Genomic DNA, 23,382 nt, shown 5'->3' on the forward strand with positions numbered 1-23,382 from the left:
GAAAACATCACAAAAGCTTAGATGTTGGCAAGTAGTTGTTCATGTTTATTTTATGAGGTTTAATTCATGCCACAAAGGAAATAAATAAGATAATAAATACAATATTTATTTAATTATTTAGTTGTTAATATTTTACTGGTATTCCTAGATCTTCAGAACACAAATACTTTCTCACAGTATGTAAATAGCAAAGATTGATTATTAGTGGAAATGATTTAAAACTGTAATGGCCAATGTTTCATAGCTGCTGGTGATCCCAAAAACAGTCTCTAACTTGTAATGACTTTTATGCAATAGTCCCCCACCCCACCTTCTCCATCTAAATCCTGTGTGGAGAGTGGTCTGCCTGTCTGACTTGCCTTAGCTATGGTGGCAAATGCATTTCTTATGCCTCCAAGGTGAATGTCAACATAATCTTCCTGTCCATCCAGAGTAAGCCAGCTAACGCTTTCTTTTAAGGTTACATGGTGATCAGAATTCATATTTATTAAGCACTCTAGATGAGATAGTGACAGTTTTGATGTGGTCTTGTGTATTAGGGAGAAGGAGGGTAACTGGCGGAATGGAGTATTTAGTATTTTATCAATTTTGGGGATTACAGGCATTGGCTAAAAATGTGTGATGAAGGTAGACGAGTTCAGTGGTGAGAGCAGTATCACTGGAAAAGATAGCCCCTGGCTCTCTGTGTTAGTGTTTTTAAGATGTGATTCCACTGACCTAGATAATGGTGTGACTGTTTGTGTAAATATCCAGTATGCATTAACTTTCTATAAATAAACAAAAAATAATAATAATAAAAAAAAAGATAACGAACCATTTGAAAGGCTATGACTAGTGTGTCTATGAAAAGTAAACAGTTATTATGAAGTGGATTTTTGGATGCTGGCTTTTTAAATACAATAAAAAATTAATACCATATCTGGACCATGTAGCCAAATAGCAAACACATCATCTGTATGCAGCTAAAACATTGGTTGAATGTCTGTGTGTGTTGAGTACTTAATTCTCTAAATGCTCTATGTAAAAAATTGGCCTAAAAGGGATGAAAGGGAGAACCCACTACTGTCCCACCCAGGTCTAAATTTTTCATTTCATTTCTCTGAAGCATCGCTGGAATAAATGTAACAGTCTTAAAGGAGATTATGTTGAAAAATAAAAATAATTTTGAAATTATAAATCCGTTTTTTCATTGTTAGGCCAAGAACTTTTCAGGCCATCCTCGTAGTCTAATTTGTGCTAGACTAGCTTGTTTGTAAATACAGAAATAACTGCATCAAATTTAAACAAAATTTTGTTTAAATTTGATGCAGTTAGAGATGGTATTTAGTATCTTGGCATCTTTTTAAAAAGGTTAACCTGTTTACTTGCCATGCCAATTTCAATTTCCACTTACTGAATTGCTATACGTTGGTAATATCATTATCTCCATGCAGTATTATCAAATGTGTAGAAAAGCATAGGTGTTGGACACATAGATTAACCATAACCCTGCCCCCCCCCCCTTCTTAACAGAGATTACTAAATCTATGACCATTCCTTATATCTGGTGCATGTCTGAAAAGCTCACAAAAATCCTAAAAAAATATGACCTGACTATCTGTTACAAACCACATAAGAAATTGGAATCTCTTATCTGCTCCATCAAAGACCAGCCATTCCCCTAGACCTACCTGATATATACCAGGTCCCTTGCAGTTGTAAACTGTCCTACTACAACGGCCAAACAGGCAGGATAGCTAATTATCAGGATTTCTGAACACAAAGACTACATCTGGTTTCACCAATACAGCCACTCAAGACTTGCGGACCATGCACTAGATACCCACCATAGAATACATTGGAAGAAAGCCACTTTACTACACTGCAACAAATATAAATATGAAAGATTGTTCTTGGAACAATCCTTCATATTTATATTTGCCTCAGCTCTAAAAAACTTCCCAAATCTCAACAAATATGGGTGTATGAGACTGCCTCAAATATGAGAAGCTTGCATCCTTAGAACATCAGCCCAACAGCAAAGTCAACCCAATTTAAGATTGCTAGGGGGCACCTTTAGGACTCTACGACCAATGCCAGTTGCCTTCTTCAGCCTCATTTGTTCGTTGTTAGTGCTTGCACATATCATAGTTTTATGTTCCCAGAAGATGGCAATGTAACATCACCAAAATATAGGAAGGTATTGATTAAAGTTTTTTAATTAATATTTTAGTATACATTGTCATTTCCTGAAAAATTTAAAGTCATGTATAACCAATGTATAAGTTTATCTACAAGAAATAGGTGTTGGCAGTTATTCATATTTGGATTTCTGTAGTTTAATTCACAACACAAAGTAAATAAATAAGAACATAAATAACTTATTTATTTAATTGTTTTGATGCCAATGTTCAGTTAGTTTTAACAAAGTATAAACATAATAATTAAGGGGATACAAATCCCTTGTTGTTCAACTGCCAGTAAGCAAAACTGTAAGATCGAGAACTACGAATCTATGAGTTTCATATATACCGAAAAACTATTGGCGAATCCAAGTGTAAATGACCACTTGGTAGTACAACACCAAGGCAACTCGAAGCAAAGGTGGAGCAAGCTCCCTCACTATCCTTGATATTTTCTCATAATGTAAAAACACAGCCCCCCCCCCCCCTAGGGGATGTAATACTGTAATTACATTATGAGGAGAGGTCACTACCCAGACCGGTTTCAACCTTTTTTTTTGAGGTCTCATCAGTGAGTAGGTAGACCTGGAAGATAACAAGGTTTAAGTGAAAAGAACTTACTTACCTTTACTATACGAATGCCATAAAGGTGTGTTTTATATTATAACATAAATCGAAAGCCAAACGGCTATTTTTCTGGCATCCTTAATAATAATTAAGGGGATACAAATCCCTTGTTGTTCAACTGCCAGTAAGTAAAACTCTAAGATCGAGAACTACAAATCTATGAGTTTCATATATACCGAAAAACTATCGGCGAATCCAAGTGTAAATGACCACTTATTTGTATCCCCTTAATTATTATTAAGGATGCCAGAAAAATAGCCGTTTGGCTTTCAATTTAAAGTATAAACAGTTTGTCCCAGTATGCAAACAGTAACAATTGCTTAATAGTGATGGTTTAAAATTGTAATGGAAAAAACAAAGAACTAAAGATTCATCATTTGATTGATACATCTTTTGAACTACCCCATTTTTGAATGATTTTTTGTCAATAATTTCAACTTTAGGCTAAAACTGTTGTGAATAATTTCCATCACAAGTAAAATTACTTTACAGAGTTTTTAGATGGATTTTCAAATGCTAGTGATTATTTTTTAAATGAATTATTTAATAAACATACCAATTCATATATACTTACTTATTTTCTTTGGCTTTTTGTTTAAATTCATTCACATATTTAAAAAAAAGTGTTACATTAAAAAGCCCATGATCTGAATCTTCATAAATTAACCTAAAAATAAGTAAATATTCCTATTATTATTGTAACATATATTCAATGTCATTGTCTAATTTAATTCTTACTTAGTACTAAGGATAAAAATATTAACAACAAATCAAAAACGTATGCAACATGCAACAAAAAATAAAAAGAATGTGTTAATTAAACTTATAAAGAAACACATGCAACTAACATTTAAGGACATTCAAATTATTCTACTGATCTGCAAATTCTGTAACTCTCAATGAAAATTTTGTACTACAGATGAATGACATTCATCTGCCAATAACGTATACACTTAAATATATGTTTAAAAAAAAAAGTGAAAGCTTATTAGAATCACTATTTTCCTGTATTAAACCATACACAAAGAAGTCAAAAAGAAACTATGTTTTAATTCAACTGGTTCCATGAAAAAACTGTTTCACTTCATCATGAAACAGCACGATAAATTAAAAAACTACAAGCAAAGTAATAACAGTTAACATTTCTAGTGAAGAATATTAGAAAACATTTAAACAATGGAAAGCATGCATTCACTGTTATGCTGGCTCATACGTTACTGTATACTGCTGGTAGATACAAGTGTGTCGTGATGGATTAAGGAAGATCAAATTTGATGTAAAATCATCCCTTGTTTTTTGTTATACTGTAAAGGATACTTCATCATTTCAGCTGAATATCTGAATGCTCTTGAGTAAAAGCAGTAATCAATATGAAGCATTTCAATTTGTTGCAATTCTACTAGATGTTTTGTATTTGTTGTATGTGCTGCCAGCCCCAGTTTGTGCTTTCTTTCATTCTCAATGTCCTTGATGTGTTCCAATTGGGGTATCTCCTCAAATCTGCCAGTTTGTCCCATGTAGTGTAGCCCACAACTACAACAAATCTTGTAGACACCTGGTTTTTTTAAGTGGCAGATGTGGAGATTTAGGAGGTTTCAGATGACTGGAGATTCTGTTAACTGAGTAGAAGCAACTTTGAGATTTTTTTTTGGCAAAATAATCTTGCTATTTTATCTGTGATTAATTGCATACATGGTCCTTTATATTCTTGATTTATTTGTTCTCCTGTTTGTTTTGGAGGTTGAGATGGAATATTTTTAACCAATGTTCTGTTGTAACTATTTTTTGGAAGGACAGAATTACGATAATGTTGCTCTTGGTTTCTTTTATCTATGTTCGTGGAACATACAAGGGTGGTCTGAAAAGTTCTCGGCCTAACAATTAAAAAATAATTTATTATTTTATTATTATTATTATGTGACACCTCCAGAGTCCAAAGACTCATTGAGGGAGGGCATCTACTCTACAACTCTATGTCTCCACCACTCAAATTCACCAACTACAACAAACCGCAACTACCATCATCATCTACACCAATGCCATCTACAGCCCACTACCACCACTGATATTATCATAGAAAATCACAAACATTCATGCTCACGGCAGGATTCGAACCCACAGCCTTTTGGCTGGAGAGCGGATACGCTAACCACCTGGCCAACCAGGACATATTTTTCAACATAATTCCCTTAAGACTAATACATTTATTCCAGAGATGCTCAAGCGCCATCATCCCGTTCCTGTAGTGGTTCTTAGTAAGATCTGCAAAATACCCCTCTACAGCTGCAATCACCTCTTGATTCGAAGAAAAAGCAAAGAAGAGTTTTAGTTTTGGAAAGAGATAGAAACCTGAGGAAGCCAAATCTGGGGAATAGGGTGGATGTTCCAACAATTCATAGTGCAGCTCCCTTAATTTTCCCATTGCCAAAACACCTTTGTGGGCAGGTGCATTGTCCTGATGAAAGATGATTTTTTCTTCTGCAAACCGAGTCTTTTCTCACGAATTTTTTCATCTAGTCTGGTTAAAAGATCAGAATAATATTCCCTGGTTATTGTTTTACCCTTTTCAAGATAATTAATAAACAAAATGCTCCCAAAATACCGATACCATGACCTTTCCTGTTGATGGAACTGACTTTGTCTCCTTTGGTGCTGAACAACCGGCTTCTGTCCACTGTTTTGACTGCTGTTTGGATTCTGGTGTGTAATGGTGAACCCACCTCTCATCCACAGTAATAAATCTATGCACAAAATCAGTTTTATTCTTGTTAAAACACTCCGAGCTCTGTTCAGAGATTTTCATGTGAGTGCGTTTTTGATCTGCTGTGAGCAAGCGTGGCACCCATCTTGCGCAAAGCTTTTTCATTTGCAATTCTTCATGCAAAATATATCCTACATGTTCTTTTGAAATGCCTATAGTCTCAGCAATCTCATATACTTTGACTGGCCCAATTATTGACGTCATCCAATACCATATCGGGCACTTGACCAATGATTTCTGGTGTTGTTACACTTTTTGGATGTCCTTCACGTGGATCATCTTCAAGGCTGGTAGGGCCAAGTTTAAACTCTTCAGCCCATTTTTTAATTGTCAAAAATGAAGGAGAAGCGTGCCTATAAACTTTTATGAACTTTGAATGAATTTCTTTTTGTGCTAAACCTTCTTTTACAAAGAATTTTATAACTCAATTTTATCCATTTCAAGGAATACAGACAACACTTTTGCTTCAAGCAGCTGTATAAAACAAACTACTTGATAGAATGACTTGCAATTTCAATGGATGCTTATGACAGATGTACTAACTTAGAAAAAAAAATCTTGCCAATAGTGTTGCCTTCTATGGTCGAGGCCGAGAACTTTTCAGACCACCCTTGTAGTGTTTTCTTTTATCTATGTTTTAGGGATCATGTAGCAAAAACTGTAAATACAACTCAGAAAATAACTGCAATGCTGAAATGAACACTGACATGAAGAATAAGTAAGTAAGTTAATTTGTCTGTTTATAAGGCTTTGATAGGACCTCATCTAGACCTTATATCATATAACCGCATATATTGTGTAGATATGATCTCCTGGTTTCCAAAGTAATGCTGATACAATGGATATGGTGCAAAGGGGAGTGTTAAAGATGATATTGCGATTGTGGAATGTTGATTATAAGGAAAGATTGAGAATTTGTGGACTGCAGATGCTAGCAAACAGGAGAAAGAGGGATGGTAGCAGCACATCTGCTATTTAGTATCTGATCTGCTATTTAGTATCTTATATCAGATATCTTATATATATATATTTTTTAATTTTCAGTAATAGCCAATTTTAAATAAATAAATATAAAGAAAAGGATAACATATAATTTTGTTAAATATGGAACATTTCCTAAATGTATAATGAAAAAGCATTATTTCTTGTAATCAGAAATTTCTTTCCAAATGTTACATATAAGAGAAATCATTGTATAGTTACAGCCTGTGGCAAACTGTTTAATTGTGATATTTATTTGTTAAAAGGACTCATTCCTAATTTAGTTTTTTATTTCTGTAACTTAAACTTGAAAGAAGAAATTGAACTTTCCAACAACACTTTCACATTAGTCTTGTTTATTTACAACAAGCAATGATTTTACTTTCATCTCGACACCATGTTTACGTACCATGCGAGGAAGTACTGCACTTGAGCAAAGTTTGTACTTCTGAAGAGGAAATTGAATTAGTGTGAGAGAATAATAGAATTGTATTGATTAGAACAGAGAAGACATTCTAAAAGTTGAAAGTTTAGGGAAGAAATATAGTTTAAAGGAATTCTTAAACCAAATAAAGGTATAAAAGGGCATTATGAGGGAAACAAACAGTTATCCCAAAATTAACAGAATTTCTTTCAAAGGAAGCTAAGTTGTGGTATAAATAAAAGTAAAATACAGTTTCTCCTGAAACAATGGAACCCAAAAGTAATAAACTTTTTGTAGTCAAGGAAGAGGGTTCCAGAGAAAAATGGAAACTTTAAAATTATCTTTATATTCCAAGAAAATGAAATAGGAACTGATATTTTACTCACAAAAGCTGTACACAATTTATTTTTTTTTTGTTTTAGAGAGAGAGAGAGAAAAAAAAAACAGGTATGAACTAAGTAAATATATTTTAATGGACATTATCGAGAGCAGTAGAAACTACTTCACAAGTTTGAAGTTAACTGCTTTTGCTTGTGTATTCTGATTGAATCATGTGATCTTGAAGAGAAGATGAGAAATGTTATGTGGGGTTTGTGTTCTTTAAGTGTAATGTGAAGTTTGGATAGCACTTGTAAAACAAACATTTTACACACACACACACACACACACACACACACTTAAAGCAATACCATACATTTACACTAATATTTTTGTTTGTAAATAAAGTTGAGCATGGTTTTGATATGCCATTTGGCACTACAAAAATATTAAATGGAATGATCACCATAATCTCTTGAAGTTTAACTATTTTTTTCAGTTCCCAGATTTTGATACATGCTCAGAATAAATTATAAAAATGAGTCTTAATGGTAGGAATTCCTTCATCCCTCATTCTATTTTGAATTCTCACCCATTATCCAAACCTTGGTTCTCATAAAAACATGTTAAGGCCACAATAAAAATTAAGTGAACACAGTACAGCAAAACATATACACAAAAAAGTAATGAGACTGAATTTAAAAAAAAAAAAAAAAAAATATATATATATATATGTATGTATGTATGTATGTATGTAACACAAATATTAGTCCAGGAGAAGACAAAAGAAAAGAAGCTTAACTTTGGTAGTCATTCAAAGTTGAGCTTCAGTTTCTTTTTGTTTCTATTATGTTCTTTGTGCATCACATCTAACATCACTATCAGAAACCAAAGAAAGGAACAATGGATCAACATTGAATTTTTCAGCAGAGGAAAAGTCCCACTGAAACATACAAAATGTAACTAATAGTTTATAGGGATGAAACTCTATTCTGAGCATAAAAAAAAACAGAGGATGATACCCAAAGAAGGTAACCAAAAATGGGGAGCCCTGAAGTGGTGGGGGAAAGTGCATTTACTAGCAAGCAACTTTTAATGCAAATAAATTAAATGTGAATAAGGAATCAATATCACAATTATCAGACTTTTTTCTTTGTGGAGGGCAGGGATCTGCTTCTGTTCAACCAAGCTGATAGTGAAGTATATTCCCAAGCATTACTGGGAATACAAGTGTTCCTGAGGCCAAAATATAAAGTGCAGAATGACAATCACCAAAATTAAAAAAAAAAGTTTCACTACCAGAAATGACATACCAAAACCATGCTGATTGCATTTTTCAATGACAAAGAAATAATCTGTAAGGACTTTATTCCAGAAAGAAGGATGGTTACCACTGATCACTACTAGAGGTAATGAAATATTTGTTGACAATACCTGCTCACACAGCGATCAACATGCGATGTTTCTGATTCAAAAGCTGGTTGCACTACCTTCCTCAATTTCTGGACTTTCGCTGCACACTTTTTTTTTCTCCCTGTTTCCCAAGATGAGTGGGTAGTGTTTATGACATTCAGAAGAATCTGACAACCTATTATTCATAGCACATGAAAGAGTTTTTCAAGTCTTTTCATAGCTTGTAACACTGAACCAGTATATTCAGCACTTGAAGGGTCTTTTGAGTGAGACAAGTAAGAGAATATTTTATTATCCATATTTTGACTTATTTGAAATCAGTCTTGTTATTTTCATCTGTCACACCATGTATCAGAACTAAATAAAATTAAGATCCTCAGGCTCATTTTACATACAATGAAGACCAAAATGCTTGCAAAAAGACTGTAATCCAATTCAAAACAGACTTCGAGAAACTAAATATGAAAAATGTCTTCATTCTCAAATGACAGAATGCTCTCTGACCCTTGATTAGCTTCCAGTTTCTATTTCTTCTCATCCTGATGAATTTTGCCCACCATCAGCATGAAATAAAGCTTAGTTTGTAGCATACACCTCTTCGAACTCCTATACTAATGACTACAAAAATAACTCTCATAATTGTCTACTACAAAGAGAGAGAAAAAAGGCTGAAAAATCTTGATACAAACCAGAAACTAAAAAAATCTTTTGGTATCTGAATCCTACAGGTATATCTCCAACAAGTTACAGCTTTTACTCCTGTGTTTTTACCTTTTTACTTTCCTATTCTACAGATATATACCTTGCAGCCTGGACATCTCAGAATATAGGGTATAGCCCAAAACAAGTGTCACTTCTGTAACATGCTGCTAATGACTTACTGCTCTCATCTCAGACCATTCAAAATAATGGAACCTCCATTACTAAATAACTTAAGGAATAGACAACATACATAAGAATATAAAATAAATTAAACTTTAATAAATATTTCCGATATTTTGGCAACATCACATTTCCATCTTCAAAGGAACTTACAAAAAAGGCATGTGCATGTAGGCACTACAACACAGTAACTGAGAATGAAGTGAGGAAGCTACTGTTCTCCTAAAAGCCCTAATGGTGCCCCCTAGCAGGCTAAGTAGATATTCTTGGCAGTTGGGCTGAAGGTCTGCTGATGTAAGCTTCCCAAATCAGGCAGTCTCATGCAACATGGAATCAGCCCTCAGAAACTCTCCATTTGGAGAGTTTCTGAGGGCTGATTCCATGAATAGTCTTTCGAATTTGAACTTGCTACGGTGTATTATTGTAGCTTTCTTCCACCGTATTCTGTGGTGTGTATCCAGAGCATGGTCTGCTAGACTAGAGTGGCTGTACTTGTGAAACCGGATGCAATCCTTGTGTTCCGAAATACTGATATTCACTGTCCTACCTGTTTGGCCAAAGTAAGCCACTTTATAGCTGCAAGGGACCTGGTATACACCAATTAGGTCTAGGGGAAGTGGTTGGTCTTTAGTGGAGTGGATAAGGGATGCCAATTTTCTGTATGGTCTGTAACAGGAGTTCAAGTCATGTTTTTTTATCATCATCAAATTCCTGCCATGTACCCTCAAGGGGTGTACAGGATATGATAGTACTACATGAAAAATTTACATCATTACTAACTTCCTATCTACAATTTTCCTCCAAATCAAGTTTCTTGTCAAGACTCCAACATTATTAGATTTTATATTTCTATCGTCTAAGGCACTTTGTACAGTATCAATCCACCTATATCTTGGTCTTCCTCTGGGTTGTTTTCCTGTCAACTTGGCAGAAAACACATGATTTGCTAATCTTATCTCACCCATCCTGTTTAAGTGACCATACCACCTAAGATTAGCTCTCCTAACGCATTCCTGGATGCTGACAATGTCAAGTTCTTTCCTAAAATTCTCGTTTTTAATATGATATTGCCATTGATGCCATCTATTCATGGCTCTAATCTTTCTCAGGACTCTCATATCTGCGGTCTCTAGTCTTTGGTGAAATGTTTTACTTCTAACCCATCTCTCAGATCCACAAGTTAAAACTGGTTTGAATAATGTCTTGTATACAGCTAATTTAGTGTTTCGACTAATTTCTCTCTTATTCCATATGAATTTATTCAATTGACTTCTTACCATAGCAGCTTTGATGATTGTGTTGTCTATTTCCATATTTAATTTACCATTTTCACTAAAAATCGTGCCTAAGTAGGTGAAATGTTTTACTTGTTCCACAGGTTCTACATTCAAAACACAGTTGACATTTTCAATGATTCTGCCCATTTTCATTGTCTTTGTCTTTTTTATTGTTGACCTTCATACCATATCTATTACAACAGTTATTCAATTTAGTAAGAGAATCTTGCAGACTTGTAGCGGATTTATTTAGAAGTATAACATTGTCCGCATAAAGCAAAGAGCTGACGTTAACATCTCCAATTTTGATATCATGTTTAATACCACTTTCCTTCATAATGTGATCCATATAGATAATGAATAACAGAGGGGATAATGTACATCCTTGTCTCACACCAGATTTAACATTAAACCATCTTTCTGTCTTCCTTCAATTCTAACTGCTGACTTACAACTCAAATAAAGACTAAGTATTGCTTGATATAATGCCCCATTGACACCATTCATTTAACTGTAGCATATTGAATAGCTTCTCTCTTGGCACCTTGTCATATGCCTTTTCCAAATCGACAAAACTTAAATACAGATCTCTGTTATATTCCCATGATTTCTCCACTATTTGTCGTAAACTGAAGATCTGATCCTGACAGCCTCTATTTGACCTGAATCCAGCTTGTTCTTCACCAAGCTTTTCGTCCACAATTCTTCTCAACCGTTTCTCAAGTATACTTGCATATATCTTACCAGGAACACTCAGTAGGGATATACCTATGTAATTCTCACATTCAGTTTTATTTCCCTTTTTATATATGGGTACTATGAGAGCTCTACTCCAATCGTCTGGAATTCGTCCCTCTGTCCAGGCACTCTGAACTATGCAGTGCAGCCACTGTAAGACTTTTATACCACCATACTTCAGCATTTCTGGTCGAATATCATCTACTCCTGCTGCCTTTTCCACATTTCAAGCCTTTGATGGCTTTTTCTACTTCAAGTATGGATATGTATTCCTGACTGCATGCCTGGTCAGTGTTTTTTATCACTGTGCTGTCATCACTGCTTGTTTCATTTAGCAAATTTTCAAAGTAATTACTCCATACTTCAAGGATATCTTTTTCTCTATCGTTTTCATGTCCTTTATCATCTCTAACTCCTTTTACAGCACTCTCCTCCATTCCTCAGCTTCTTCAACAACCTCCAGAATATCTTACCACCTTCTTGATATTTATTTTCTATGTTCTTTCCAAAGTCCTCCCATGACTTTTGTTTAGCTAGTTTTACACATTGTTTAGCTTTCTTACGTTTGTCTCTGTATTCTCTAATAGCACAAGCTGACTTATTTGCCAGGAACTTTTGATATGCTTTCTTCTTTTCCTTCACTGTCTCTCTAACTTCCTGTGTCCACCATGGAGTTCTAATTTTTCTATCCTTGCAAACAACTTCACCACATGCCTCTCTAGCTGAATCAATCAGGGATTTCTTCAAGGCTTGCCAGTGAATCTCCAAGGTTTGGTTCCTGTTCTCAAACTCTTTAATTTTTCCTTCAACAATCTTTGTGTATTTTAGTCTACAGTTCACATCTGAGAGCTGCTCAACTTTTATTCACTTTAAAACTTTCTTACACGTCATTCTTTTCAATATGAAATTCAATTATTTAAATTAAGGGGATATTAAATCCCACATTGTTTTAAAACCAAATAAGAAACTCAAAGATTGGAATCAGAGAGTTTCATGCCGAATATAGTAAACTATAAAAATATCGGCGATTACTAGCGTGAGCTAATGCAAGTAGTCCTAGTACATAGTACGATACCGGGCAACTCACAGCCAAGATGGTAAAGTTCTGATCGCTATTCTTGGTATTTTCCATAATGTAAAAACACATTTCCTAGGAAATGAATGCTGTTATTACATTATGGCGGGAGGTCACTACCCAGACCGGTTTCAGCCTTTTTTTGAAGCTTCATCAGTGAGTAGCTAGACCAAATTAAAACCAAAGGGTATATCGAAAAGAACTTATATACTCTGCAATACGAGTTGTCAAACAGGTGCACCCATTAAGTTACTTAAATATAAAGAGCCAATAGGCTTCATTTTGGCGATATAAACATTATTTAAATTAAGGGGGGATATTAAATCCCACATAGTTTTAAAACCGAAGAAGAAACTCAAAGATTGGAATCAGAGTGTTTCATGCCGAATATAGTAAACTATAAAAATATCGGCAATTACTAACGTGAGCTAATGCAAGTAGTCCTAGTATGTAGTACGATACTGGGCAACTCGAAGCAAAGGTGGTAAAGTTCTAATCGCAATTCTTGGTATTTTCCATAATGTAAAAACACATTTCCTAGGAAATGTATGCTGTTATTACATTATGGCAGGAGGTCCTTAATGGGTGCACCTGTTTGACAACTCGTATAACAGAGTATATAAGTTCTTTTCGCTATACCCTTTGGTATTAATTTGATCTAGCTACTCACTGATGAAGCCTCAAAAAAGGCTGAAACCAGTCTAGGTAGTGACCTCCTGCCATAATGTAATAACAGCATACATTTCCTAGGAAATGTGTTTTTACATTATGGAAAATACCAAGAATAGTGATCAGAACTTGACCACCTTTGCTGTTAGTTGCCTGGTATCGTACTACGTACTAGGACTACAAATAATGTTTATATTGCCGAAATGAAGCCTACTGGCTCTTTATATTTAAATGAAATTCAATTTTATCCTGCTCAAGACTAAATAGTGATCACTTCCAATTTCAAATCCTCTGTACACTCTGGTGTCCTGCACCAGGGAGAAAACATCACTATCAATAATAACATAGTCAATGAGACTGTTCTTATTCCTTGTCTCTTCTCTCTATGTGAATTTGTGCACATTTTTATGTTGGAACATGGTGTTAGTAATAACCAGTCCATGTCCTGAGCAGAAATCCAACAGGTATTTGCCATTATTATTAGCTTCGTTCTTTTCTCCAAATTTTCCCAAAACATTTTTGTATGTCTGACAATCACTTCCTACTCTGCTATTTAGATCCCCAACAAGGACCAACTTTTCCTTTTTCATTGTATCAGTTGCTTTCTCTAGAGCCTCAAAAAATTCCTCCACTTCTACCTTAGTAGAACCTTCTCTGGGACCATAGGCACAAATAAGTCTCATTGTCCAGTTCCCCATTCTGATATTTGCCCAAATCTCACTTGACACTGCCTGCCATTCAAGAAGATGAGCCTCGTATTTTGTGTTGAATACTATGGCTACTCCTTCTTTTCCTTGATTGTCATTGCCTGAATATAACATTTTGTATTTATTGCTCAGAAAGATCTCATCAGTTTTTGTCTTTTTTGTTTCAGTCACCTGTATTATGTCGATCTGGTACTTATCTAATTCCTCCGCTAGCTCCATTTCTTTGCCATTCAGGCTTCTTATGTTGATAGTACCGATGTTTAACTCTGGTGATGTTGAGTTGGGATGTGTTTTCAGATATGTTCCAGTAGCTGACTTTTCGCTGTTCGCCCTGATTCCCTGGCGAAAACAACGGGGGCCTTGTTTAACCGAGCGACGCCTCAGCCGGCATGAAATTTTGTCATGTTGTACCATCATTTTGTATTTTGGTTTAACCAATAGGAATACAATTTGGTCGGCTAAATCCCAAATTGCTAGCCCATCCTCGTTCGTTCAGTATCCAGGCACTCAACAGGGTGCACCACGAGAAGGTGAGGACTGGACATTACGTCAGAAGCCCTGGTTGGTTCTCCGCATTCCTTTAAAGGTTATGTGGAGGTCTCCTCTCAGTTACACAGCTTTGACCCTTAAGCACCATGTTTTTTTAAGATTTTGGTAATTTTTTCTGAGGTGCCTCGGATGTAGGGAATGGTGATGGATTTAGAATAATCCTTGTTGTGAAGGGGAGAAAGGGGGGGGGTTGTGGTTTACTGGTTTCAATATTTTTTGGATTTTTTTTTTTTTGGGAAGGGGCGGTAGCCATTGACTGAGAAAGTGTTGAGGATATGATTTAGTTCGGTGTTTAGGGCCTTGTCGTTTGAACAGATTAGTTTTTCCCTGTTGTATAGTGTCTTCACCACTCCATATTGTTGTGGGGGGGGGGAGACTGTTGGTGAATGTACCTGCCTACCTGTATGGGTGGGTTTTCTATAAACTGAGAAAACCAAGGTTCCATCAGGCTGGCAGGTGACCAGTGTGTCTAGACAAGGAAGGCTGTTGTTTTCCCTCTTTTTACAGAGTGAACTTGATTCTGTGGGTGTTGGTTGTTTAAGAGTTAAGAAGGAGAGGAGTGTATCAGAGCCATGTGGCCAAATAGCAAACACATCATCGATGTAGCGAAGCCATAAGGTTGGTTTTTGTGGGACAGAGGCTAAGGCTTTTTCTTCAAAGGTTTCAAAGTTTTTCCATTATTATGTACGTTGTCAATTCCTTAAGTTATTTAGTAATGCACAACCAACATATAAGCTTGTCAACGAGAATTACCATCATCCACGGAGATTCTATCGCACAGAAGGCCTGCCAATACAGTAAAATGAAGTTGAAGTTGTCAAGACAACTAAATCGTCTGACTTTCCTAAAACGCTGCTGGGATAATCAGGTAATCTCAAACTGTGTAAAATTCAAGCACCGTTTCGTTTCACAAAAAGCTCTCCATATCTATAACTGCGCCAGTTACGTTTGTTATGGGAACAAACTGCCGCCACGGGGTTTCTCTTAGCTGACGCTAACAAAGCTATTTGTGCACTTGAAGAAGAGCTTTCATGCACTTTAAATCACGAGCTTTGGTCAATTGTACATGACGTCTTGTGTACCGCAGTAGACAAAGAATTTGAGCAGGGTCGACATAGTAGGAAATTCGAAAAATTAAAAAAGATATCGACCGTCAATCCAAAACTGTAATCAACCTTTCTTCAGTCACCCTGAAGCACTCAACGCGCTTTCACGTGGCCAAACTTCGCCATTACTCCCAGAAAAATACCCAGTGAGGATATAATGATCTAGATCGAACGTGGAACCCACCACCTTCCGAATAAAATCGCCAACAGTGTAAGACAGGATGTAGCTTGTGTCTTCTCCAAAGCAAGACCACCAAAAACCAACATATCCAATAAGGAATATAAAACTCTGCAGGAAATGAGGAATAATAAAGAAATAGTTATCACCAAAGCAGATAAGGAAAATGCAACTGTAGTACTTAACCAAAAGGACTACACAAGTAAGCTTAATACTCTTCTATTAGATCGGGCTACTTACCACCCTATCGAATACAATCCCACCAACTCACAAATCAGAAAACTTCATAGGTTCCTTAAGAAGGTCACTTCTTGGCCTGTAGAAGTTACTAACAGATTAAAACCGTTTAACTCTATACCCTCCCCTGTATTTATGGATTCCCAAAAATACATAAAGAAAATGTGCCATTACGTCCCATAGTGGATGGCATTGATTCCCCCACATACAAATTAGCTAAACATTAGGCCAAAGCACTCACACACTATACTGGCAACACACCATCACACATAAAAAACTCAGTCCACTTCAATGCCAGCAGAGAAAACCTTACACTCCAACATCCTGACATAATGGTCAGCTTTGAAGTCTCCTCCTTATTCACAAATGCCCCACTCAAGGAAACTTTAGAGCTAATCCAAGCTAAATTTCCTTCCGAAATCTCAGCCCTATTTCAGTTCACAATGAACTCAGGCTATTTCTTTTGGCAGGAAAAATTCTACAAACAAATAGAGGGGACAGCCATGGGTTCACCACTCTCCCTACCCTTGGCCAATTTCTTTATGGAAACATTTGAAGAAAAAGCCTTAGCCTCTGCCCCACAAAAATCAACCTTATGGCTTCACTATGTCGATGATGTGTTCGCTATTTGGCCACATGGCTCTGATACACTCCTCTCCTTCTTAACCCACTTAAACAACCAACACCCCAGAATCAAGTTCACTCTGGAAAAAGAGGAACACAACAGCCTCCCTTTCCTAGACACACTCGTCACCCGCCAGCCTTGGGTTTTCTCAGTTTAAAGAAAACCCACCCACTTGTATAGTGGTGAAGACACTATACAACAGGGCAAAACTAATCTGTTCAAATGACAAGGTGCTAAACTAAATCACATCCTCAACACTTTCTCAGCCAATGGCTATCCCCTCCTCCCAAAAAAAAATCCAAAAAATATTGAAACAGTAAACCACAACCCCCCCTCCCCCCTTCACAACAAGGATTACTCTAAATCCATCACCATTCCCTACATCCGAGGCACCTCAGAAAAAATAACCAAAATCTTAAAAAACATGACTTGACCTCCTGTTACAGACCATACAGAAAATTGGCATCCCTTATCCATTCCACTAAGATCAACGACTTCCCTTAGACCTACCTGGTGTATACCAGGTCCCCTGCAGCTGTAAACTGTCTTACTTTGGCCAAACAGGCAGGACAGCGAATATCAGAATTCCGGAACACAAGGATTACATCCGGTTTCACAAGTACAGCCACTCTAGTCTGGCAGACCATGCTCTGGATACATGCCACAGAATACAGTGGAAGAAAGCTACAATAATACACCGTAGCAAGTTCAAATTCGAAAGACTATTCATTGAATCAGCCCTCAGAAACTCCCCAAACCTCAACAAATTTGGTTGCATGAGATTGCCCCAAATTTGGGAAGCTTACATCAGCAGACCTTCAGCCCAACGGCCAAGAATACCTACTTAGCCCGCTAGGGGGCACTATCAGGACTTTTAGGAGAACAATAGCTTCCTCACTTCATTCTCAGTTACTGTGTTGTACTGCCTACGTGCACATGCCCTTTTTGCAAGTTCCTTTGAAGATGGCAACGTGACGTTGCCGAAATATCAGAAATATTTATTAAAGTTCAATTTAATTTATACTCTTATGTACGTTGTCAATTTCTTAAGTTATTTAATAATGTATAACCAACGTATAAGCATGTCTATGATAATGGAAACTCCAGCAATACCTGGAAGTTTCCATTATCCTAGAAACTTCCAGGCAGTTCCTGGAAGTCACCTCAATGTCATCTGCATGCCTCTGAACAAATGCTATGGAAATACTGGAGAAACTGAGGTTGCTGTTCTCACTACAGTGGTGCCTTGGTTAACGACGGTAATCCGTTCCAGGATTATCGCCATTAACCAAAACCGTCGTTATCCAAGGCACGATTCCCCATAAGATTTAATTGAAAATTGATTAATTTGTTTCGGCTCCTCCCCACAACCATAGTACATATTAAAAATGCAGATAAAACTCAATTAAAATTTCATAAAAATATTGTAAATATCATTTATTTATTATACAGTACAGTATATGTATTTGCTACAAAAAATTAACATTAATAAAATGAATTGCTCATGAAAACAGTTTTGAATTATCAATCTTCACCAGAAGGACAATTGGGGTCACTTCAGGGTTTTTTGACAAATGGACCTGTAAAAAACATGTCTAGGGTTGTTTGCTTCTGTCTCTTTTTTAAAATATTTCTAAAAAACTGGATGGACTTTTCATTAAATACATCTGCAGTTCTGATAACCTCATATTTGTTTGGATTCCATTTCATAGTAACATTTTGAACTTCCTCCTACTTTGCCAAAACATTTTTGATTTCATCAGTCATAATTTGTTCTTTCTCTCCATCCTCATCTTCAGATGAAATTTCCATTTCGTTTTCTTCACATTGCTGCTTGAAAAGTTCTTTTAGCTCATCAGTAGTCAGTTCTCAGTCATGCAACTGAAATAATTCTTCAACATCTTCCTCTACTTCCAAGTTAAGATCAAGAGCAGTTGCCACAATATCCTTTACCAATTTGTGTCCTTCATCTGAAGTTTCTTCATTACCAAAGGAAGGACACAGTTTCCTCCATGCTGCTTTGAGACATTTCATTGTTACTTCTTGCCAAGCCTTTACAATTAGCCTAATTGCTATGACAATGTTGAATTATTCCTTCCAAAATTTTCTTAGGATTATGTTGGTAGCCTCACACATTTCAAAGCACCTGATAAAAAGTGCCCTTGTGTAAAGTTTTTTTAAAATTTGCAATTATCAGCTGATCCATAGGTTGAATCAGAGATGTAGTTTCGGGAGGAAGAAAAATCACCTTGTTAAAATCTAATTCCTCTGGTAGCTCTTCTTGTATGCCTGTTGGATGGCCAGGTGTGTTATCCAAGGTTAAAATGGCTTTTAGAGGCAGATTGTTTTGCTCAAGATAGGCTTGGCCAGTTGGTTCAAACACTTCGCGAATCCAATCTCTAAATTCTATTCTTGTGACCCAGGCTTTGCTGGTAGACTTCCACAAAACACCGAGATTGGATTTAGAGACATTGAACTTTTTGAATGTTCGGGGATTCTCTGAGTGGTAGATTAACATTGGTTTTACCTTTAAGTATAATTTCTGGGAAATTCCCATGCTACTCCTCTAAAACACTATTAATATAATAAATTTATCTGCTGCTGACAAAGCAGCAGCAGATAAATTTGTTGAAAATGACTGTAGGGCTATGTCAAGGCTGCAAGATGTATCTGCCAAATTTGGGCATTTGTTGTCGCTAAATGGCCGGAGGCGTGGCTTAATTTGTAAGTTTTGGAACGTCCAACATTCGGAAATTAGGTAGGGGCAATGGACGTTGATAGAATTACCATCACATTTTATGGCAATAGTTTCGGATATTCTAAGCATCGTTTCGTTTTCTTGTTTGTCAATGATTATGGCTTTGTCAATTTGGGGAATGTGTTTTAGTTCAAGGGCGTGAGCTGCAATTTCAGTCTTCCCTGTATTCTGTGGTTTGTTTTTCTTTTTGATGTTGTGATGTTTTTTCGTGTTCAGATATTCTGGAATGGGAATATTGCAATCCCTGAAGTGCTCTTGTAGTCTAGTCCATAACGACCTAATTGTAGAGCCCGTGTAGGTGACATCACAGTCTTTTTGACAAGGAAATTTGTAGACTACGTTGTTGTGTTCGAATAATTCTTTATGAGTGAGAGATTTAGTAGGTTTTAGGAGAGTTCCTAATTTATGGTTTGTGGTGAATACTAGCTTATAGTTTGTGTTTTTGAAAATGTATTTGTAAGCCTTGTATGTGTTTTGGATGTATGGCAATTTGATGACCATGCGTGTCGGGAAGTCTACTTTTGTTGTATTATTGTTAAGACGGCATTTTGCCATAAAGTTCGCGTAATTTATTAGATGCGTGGGGTAGTTTCGATTTTTGAAAACGTGTTAAATACTTGAGTTCAGTGTTAAGAAAATTGCTGTTGGTGGAGAATTTGTAAGCATTGATAAATTGTGATAGGATGACTGATTTTTTAACGGAATATGGGTGGTATGAATTGAAATGGAGGTAGTTTCCGACATGTGTGGGCTTGTGAAATATTTTCGTGGCAATTCTGTTATGGCTTCTGATTAATGTAAGATTTAAGAAATCGATGGATTTGTTCTGTTCTGTTTCCATGGTGAATTGTAGTCTGTTGCTAAAATCGTTGAGGGATGTTTGTAAGGCGGAGATGTGTGAGGGTTTGCCAATGCATAGAATATCGTCTACGTATCTGCCATAGAAGGTGATAGATACAACAATTATTATACAGATGAGATTTGATTTTGCCTTTTGATGGCAAACGAACAGTGACACGCACCTGCCGATTTATTGTCTATATGAACCAACACATAAAAAAAAATAAATGCTTAAAATGCGTTTTATGATGAAAATGCTCATTTTCATCATAAAATAAAACGCATTTATAACCACAAATTTTAAAATAAAGCACAGTACACTACAAGAAAAGAAACAATAAACGGAAAACGTAAACAGCTGGCTATGATGGGTCAAACATATCTGAGCTTCACAGCTATGTCGTGTGGCTGTTCTCTATTCGACGGTCTTCCCACGTGTGGCTGAGTGCGATCGGAAAATTCTGGTTTTTTAGATCGGATAGAGGTTCACATAATCAAGAGTCGTTAACCAAAGCCTGTGTCGTTAACCAAGAGATTTTTTTCTTACAGCCACTCGTCGTTATCTGAGGCCGTTGTTAACCAAGGCACCACTGTATTTCCATGTCATCTGAATTTAATCAAAGTAGTAACATTTTGATTAAATTCAGATGACATTATTATGAGATGATTTAAGATCCAAAGATGCAGAGTAAAGTATTATTTTCAATATAAGTATCACAGATAGTAGTACTCACAGAAAAGTTCTGAAAAATATGTCATAAAAATCTAAAATCTCATTACACCATATGTATATCAATTTAAAACCTCTGAAATTAAAGAGAAACTCCATATTCCATTCCCACTGTGGTAAAACTTTATATTATACTCAAAGTATTACTTACTGACTTGACCTGGGAACAATCATCTTTGTTATAGTTTCAAATTTGTTCCACCAGTCTTTGTACAGAGCCCTAGAACAAAATTTAAAAAAAAGTTTAAAAATATATACCTTTTAATAACTCTAGCTAATCTGAAAAACATAGAACATACAAATTAGTAACAAAATGAGTGTTTATAACTAAGATGAAAAGCCAAACAGCTATTTTTTTTTTTTTTTTCCCCTGGCGAAGTTAATTAAATAGGGGATAAAAATCCCTTATTATTTTACAGCCAGTATGCAAAACTCTAAGATCGAAAACTACGATCTAAGCGTTTCATGCCGAAGAACTATCGGCGAATCCAAGCGAAAGTGACCACCTGGTAGTACAACACCAAGGCAACTCGAAGAAAAGGTGGAGCAAGCTCTCACTATCCTTGATATTTTTCTCATAATGTAACAACACACGGCTCCTAGGAGATGTAATACTGCTGTACATTATGAGGAGAGGTCACTACCCAGACCAGTTTCAACCTTTTTTGAGGTCTCATCAGTGAGTAGCTAAAAGTGATAGAAAGTGATAAAAAGTGATAAAAAGGATGTTTTGCTGGGTGGATATGGGTGGCCAATTTTTTACTGTATTTTATTTTTTTTTTTGGAAGGGGGAGATAAGTTGGTAGGAATGATGTAAAATTTACTGATCCCACTGAGGGTGTATTTAAAAAGTCACGGGCTAAAAAAAAAAAGTATTGTGAATGTGACTAATTTTAGTAGTGAGGCTGGTGTGATCTGAGCAGATAGTTCTAACTCCATTTTCTAATGTTTTTAAAGATGGTGGTGTGAAAGATGATGGATGTTCCTGCCAGTTATATTTAGGTTTCTGGTAGACAGAGATGGATGAGAATCAAGTGGATAGGCAAAGAATTAGAGCATCAAGAAAGAGAAGACAATTATTGTTTCATTGTTCAATGTAAAATTGTCTGTTAAGGTGTGCTTAAAATATTTCTGAAACTATGTCATGTGACCAAATGGAGGACACATCAATGTAGCATAGCTCTATGATAGAGTTGAGTAAAGGCAATTTTTCAGTATTCTTTAAATACACTGGTTAGGGAAGGAGTCCATAGCAGTGCCTTAATCTGTTTGTACATCTTGTCCTTGAAACCTGACTATCAGAATAACATATGGTAAGCGGGATCGAGTGTAATGGGTATACTATTTTTAGGAATGACAGAAGAGATAGGAGAGGAGGAGGAGTGCTACTAATGATATCAGATGACTTAAGTCCAGTTAGGGTAGAAACAGAAGAAAACAATGATGGTAACAATGTCCTATTTAGCAGTGCATTTGAGCCTATCTGTTCTGAGTAGAGCAGATATTGTAGCCTTACATTGAACTGGCATTCCCACTCTCGTGCCCATTCACCCAATCTATTCAAGTCTTCTTGTAAGGCCACAACATCTGTTCTACTCAGAACAACATTAGATATGTTGCTCATTGGGTGGGCCTTCCATGATGAGTTGACTAACTCCATGGATGTCACTATAATAATAATTAGCATCTGAATATCCATACCAGAATGTACCATCAAAATATAAGTCACAATTTTGTCCTAGAAAATCACATTACACTAACAGATTAAATGACGAGCCGGAAACTAAAATTTCCTATAGTAATTTAACTGAAAACAAAGTAACTGACTGAAATATTTTCATACCTCACCCATTTATTAATTTCTGTTTGATTTAGTAATTCTTAAATTTAAATACATTTTCTACCTATAAAATGTCATCAATCATCATGAAATTCCTGGCATATACCCTCAATGGGTGTACAGGATATGATAGTACTACATGAAAAATTTACATCATTACTAACTTCCTATCTACAATTTTCCTCCAAATCAGTCTCTGTCAAGACTCCAACATTATCAGAGATATAAAATGTCACTAGGTTGAATTGACAAATCCTGAAACATGAAAGCATAACTAATTCTCTCACATCCATTGCACTAGCAGAGAACAGAAATAGCTACTTTTTCCATCATTACTTCACTCCAGGTCATTTTATGTCTTGATTATGAAATTTGAACATGTCAAATTTCATAATCAAGTTATCAGAAAGTTATACATATTGTTATAAAGTAAGGGGGGAAGTATTATCAACCAGTAATGTGTAGCAAATGACCATGAGATGTAG

At 36.0% G+C, this 23,382-nt stretch overlaps 1 protein-coding gene across 1 annotated transcript in view; it reads right to left on the reverse strand.

The window, feature by feature from the left end:
- Vha44 (V-type proton ATPase subunit Vha44) overlaps positions 1-23,382 on the reverse strand; it is a 147,845-nt gene that overhangs the window by 42,871 nt on the left and 81,592 nt on the right. Inside the window, exons 8-9 of the mRNA XM_090402018.1 lie at positions 21,209-21,277; positions 3,364-3,456 (exon numbers count right to left, since the gene is read on the reverse strand). Coding sequence (XP_090258144.1) covers positions 3,364-3,456; positions 21,209-21,277 — 162 coding nt within the window. The remainder of the gene's footprint in view (positions 1-3,363; positions 3,457-21,208; positions 21,278-23,382) is intronic.

The sequence above is a fragment of the Typopeltis vanoorti genome, chromosome 12 (genome assembly GCF_054136105.1).
Source record: "Typopeltis vanoorti isolate ZY-2024b chromosome 12, IOZ_Tvanoo_1.0, whole genome shotgun sequence".
NCBI lineage: Eukaryota > Metazoa > Arthropoda > Arachnida > Uropygi > Thelyphonidae > Typopeltis > Typopeltis vanoorti.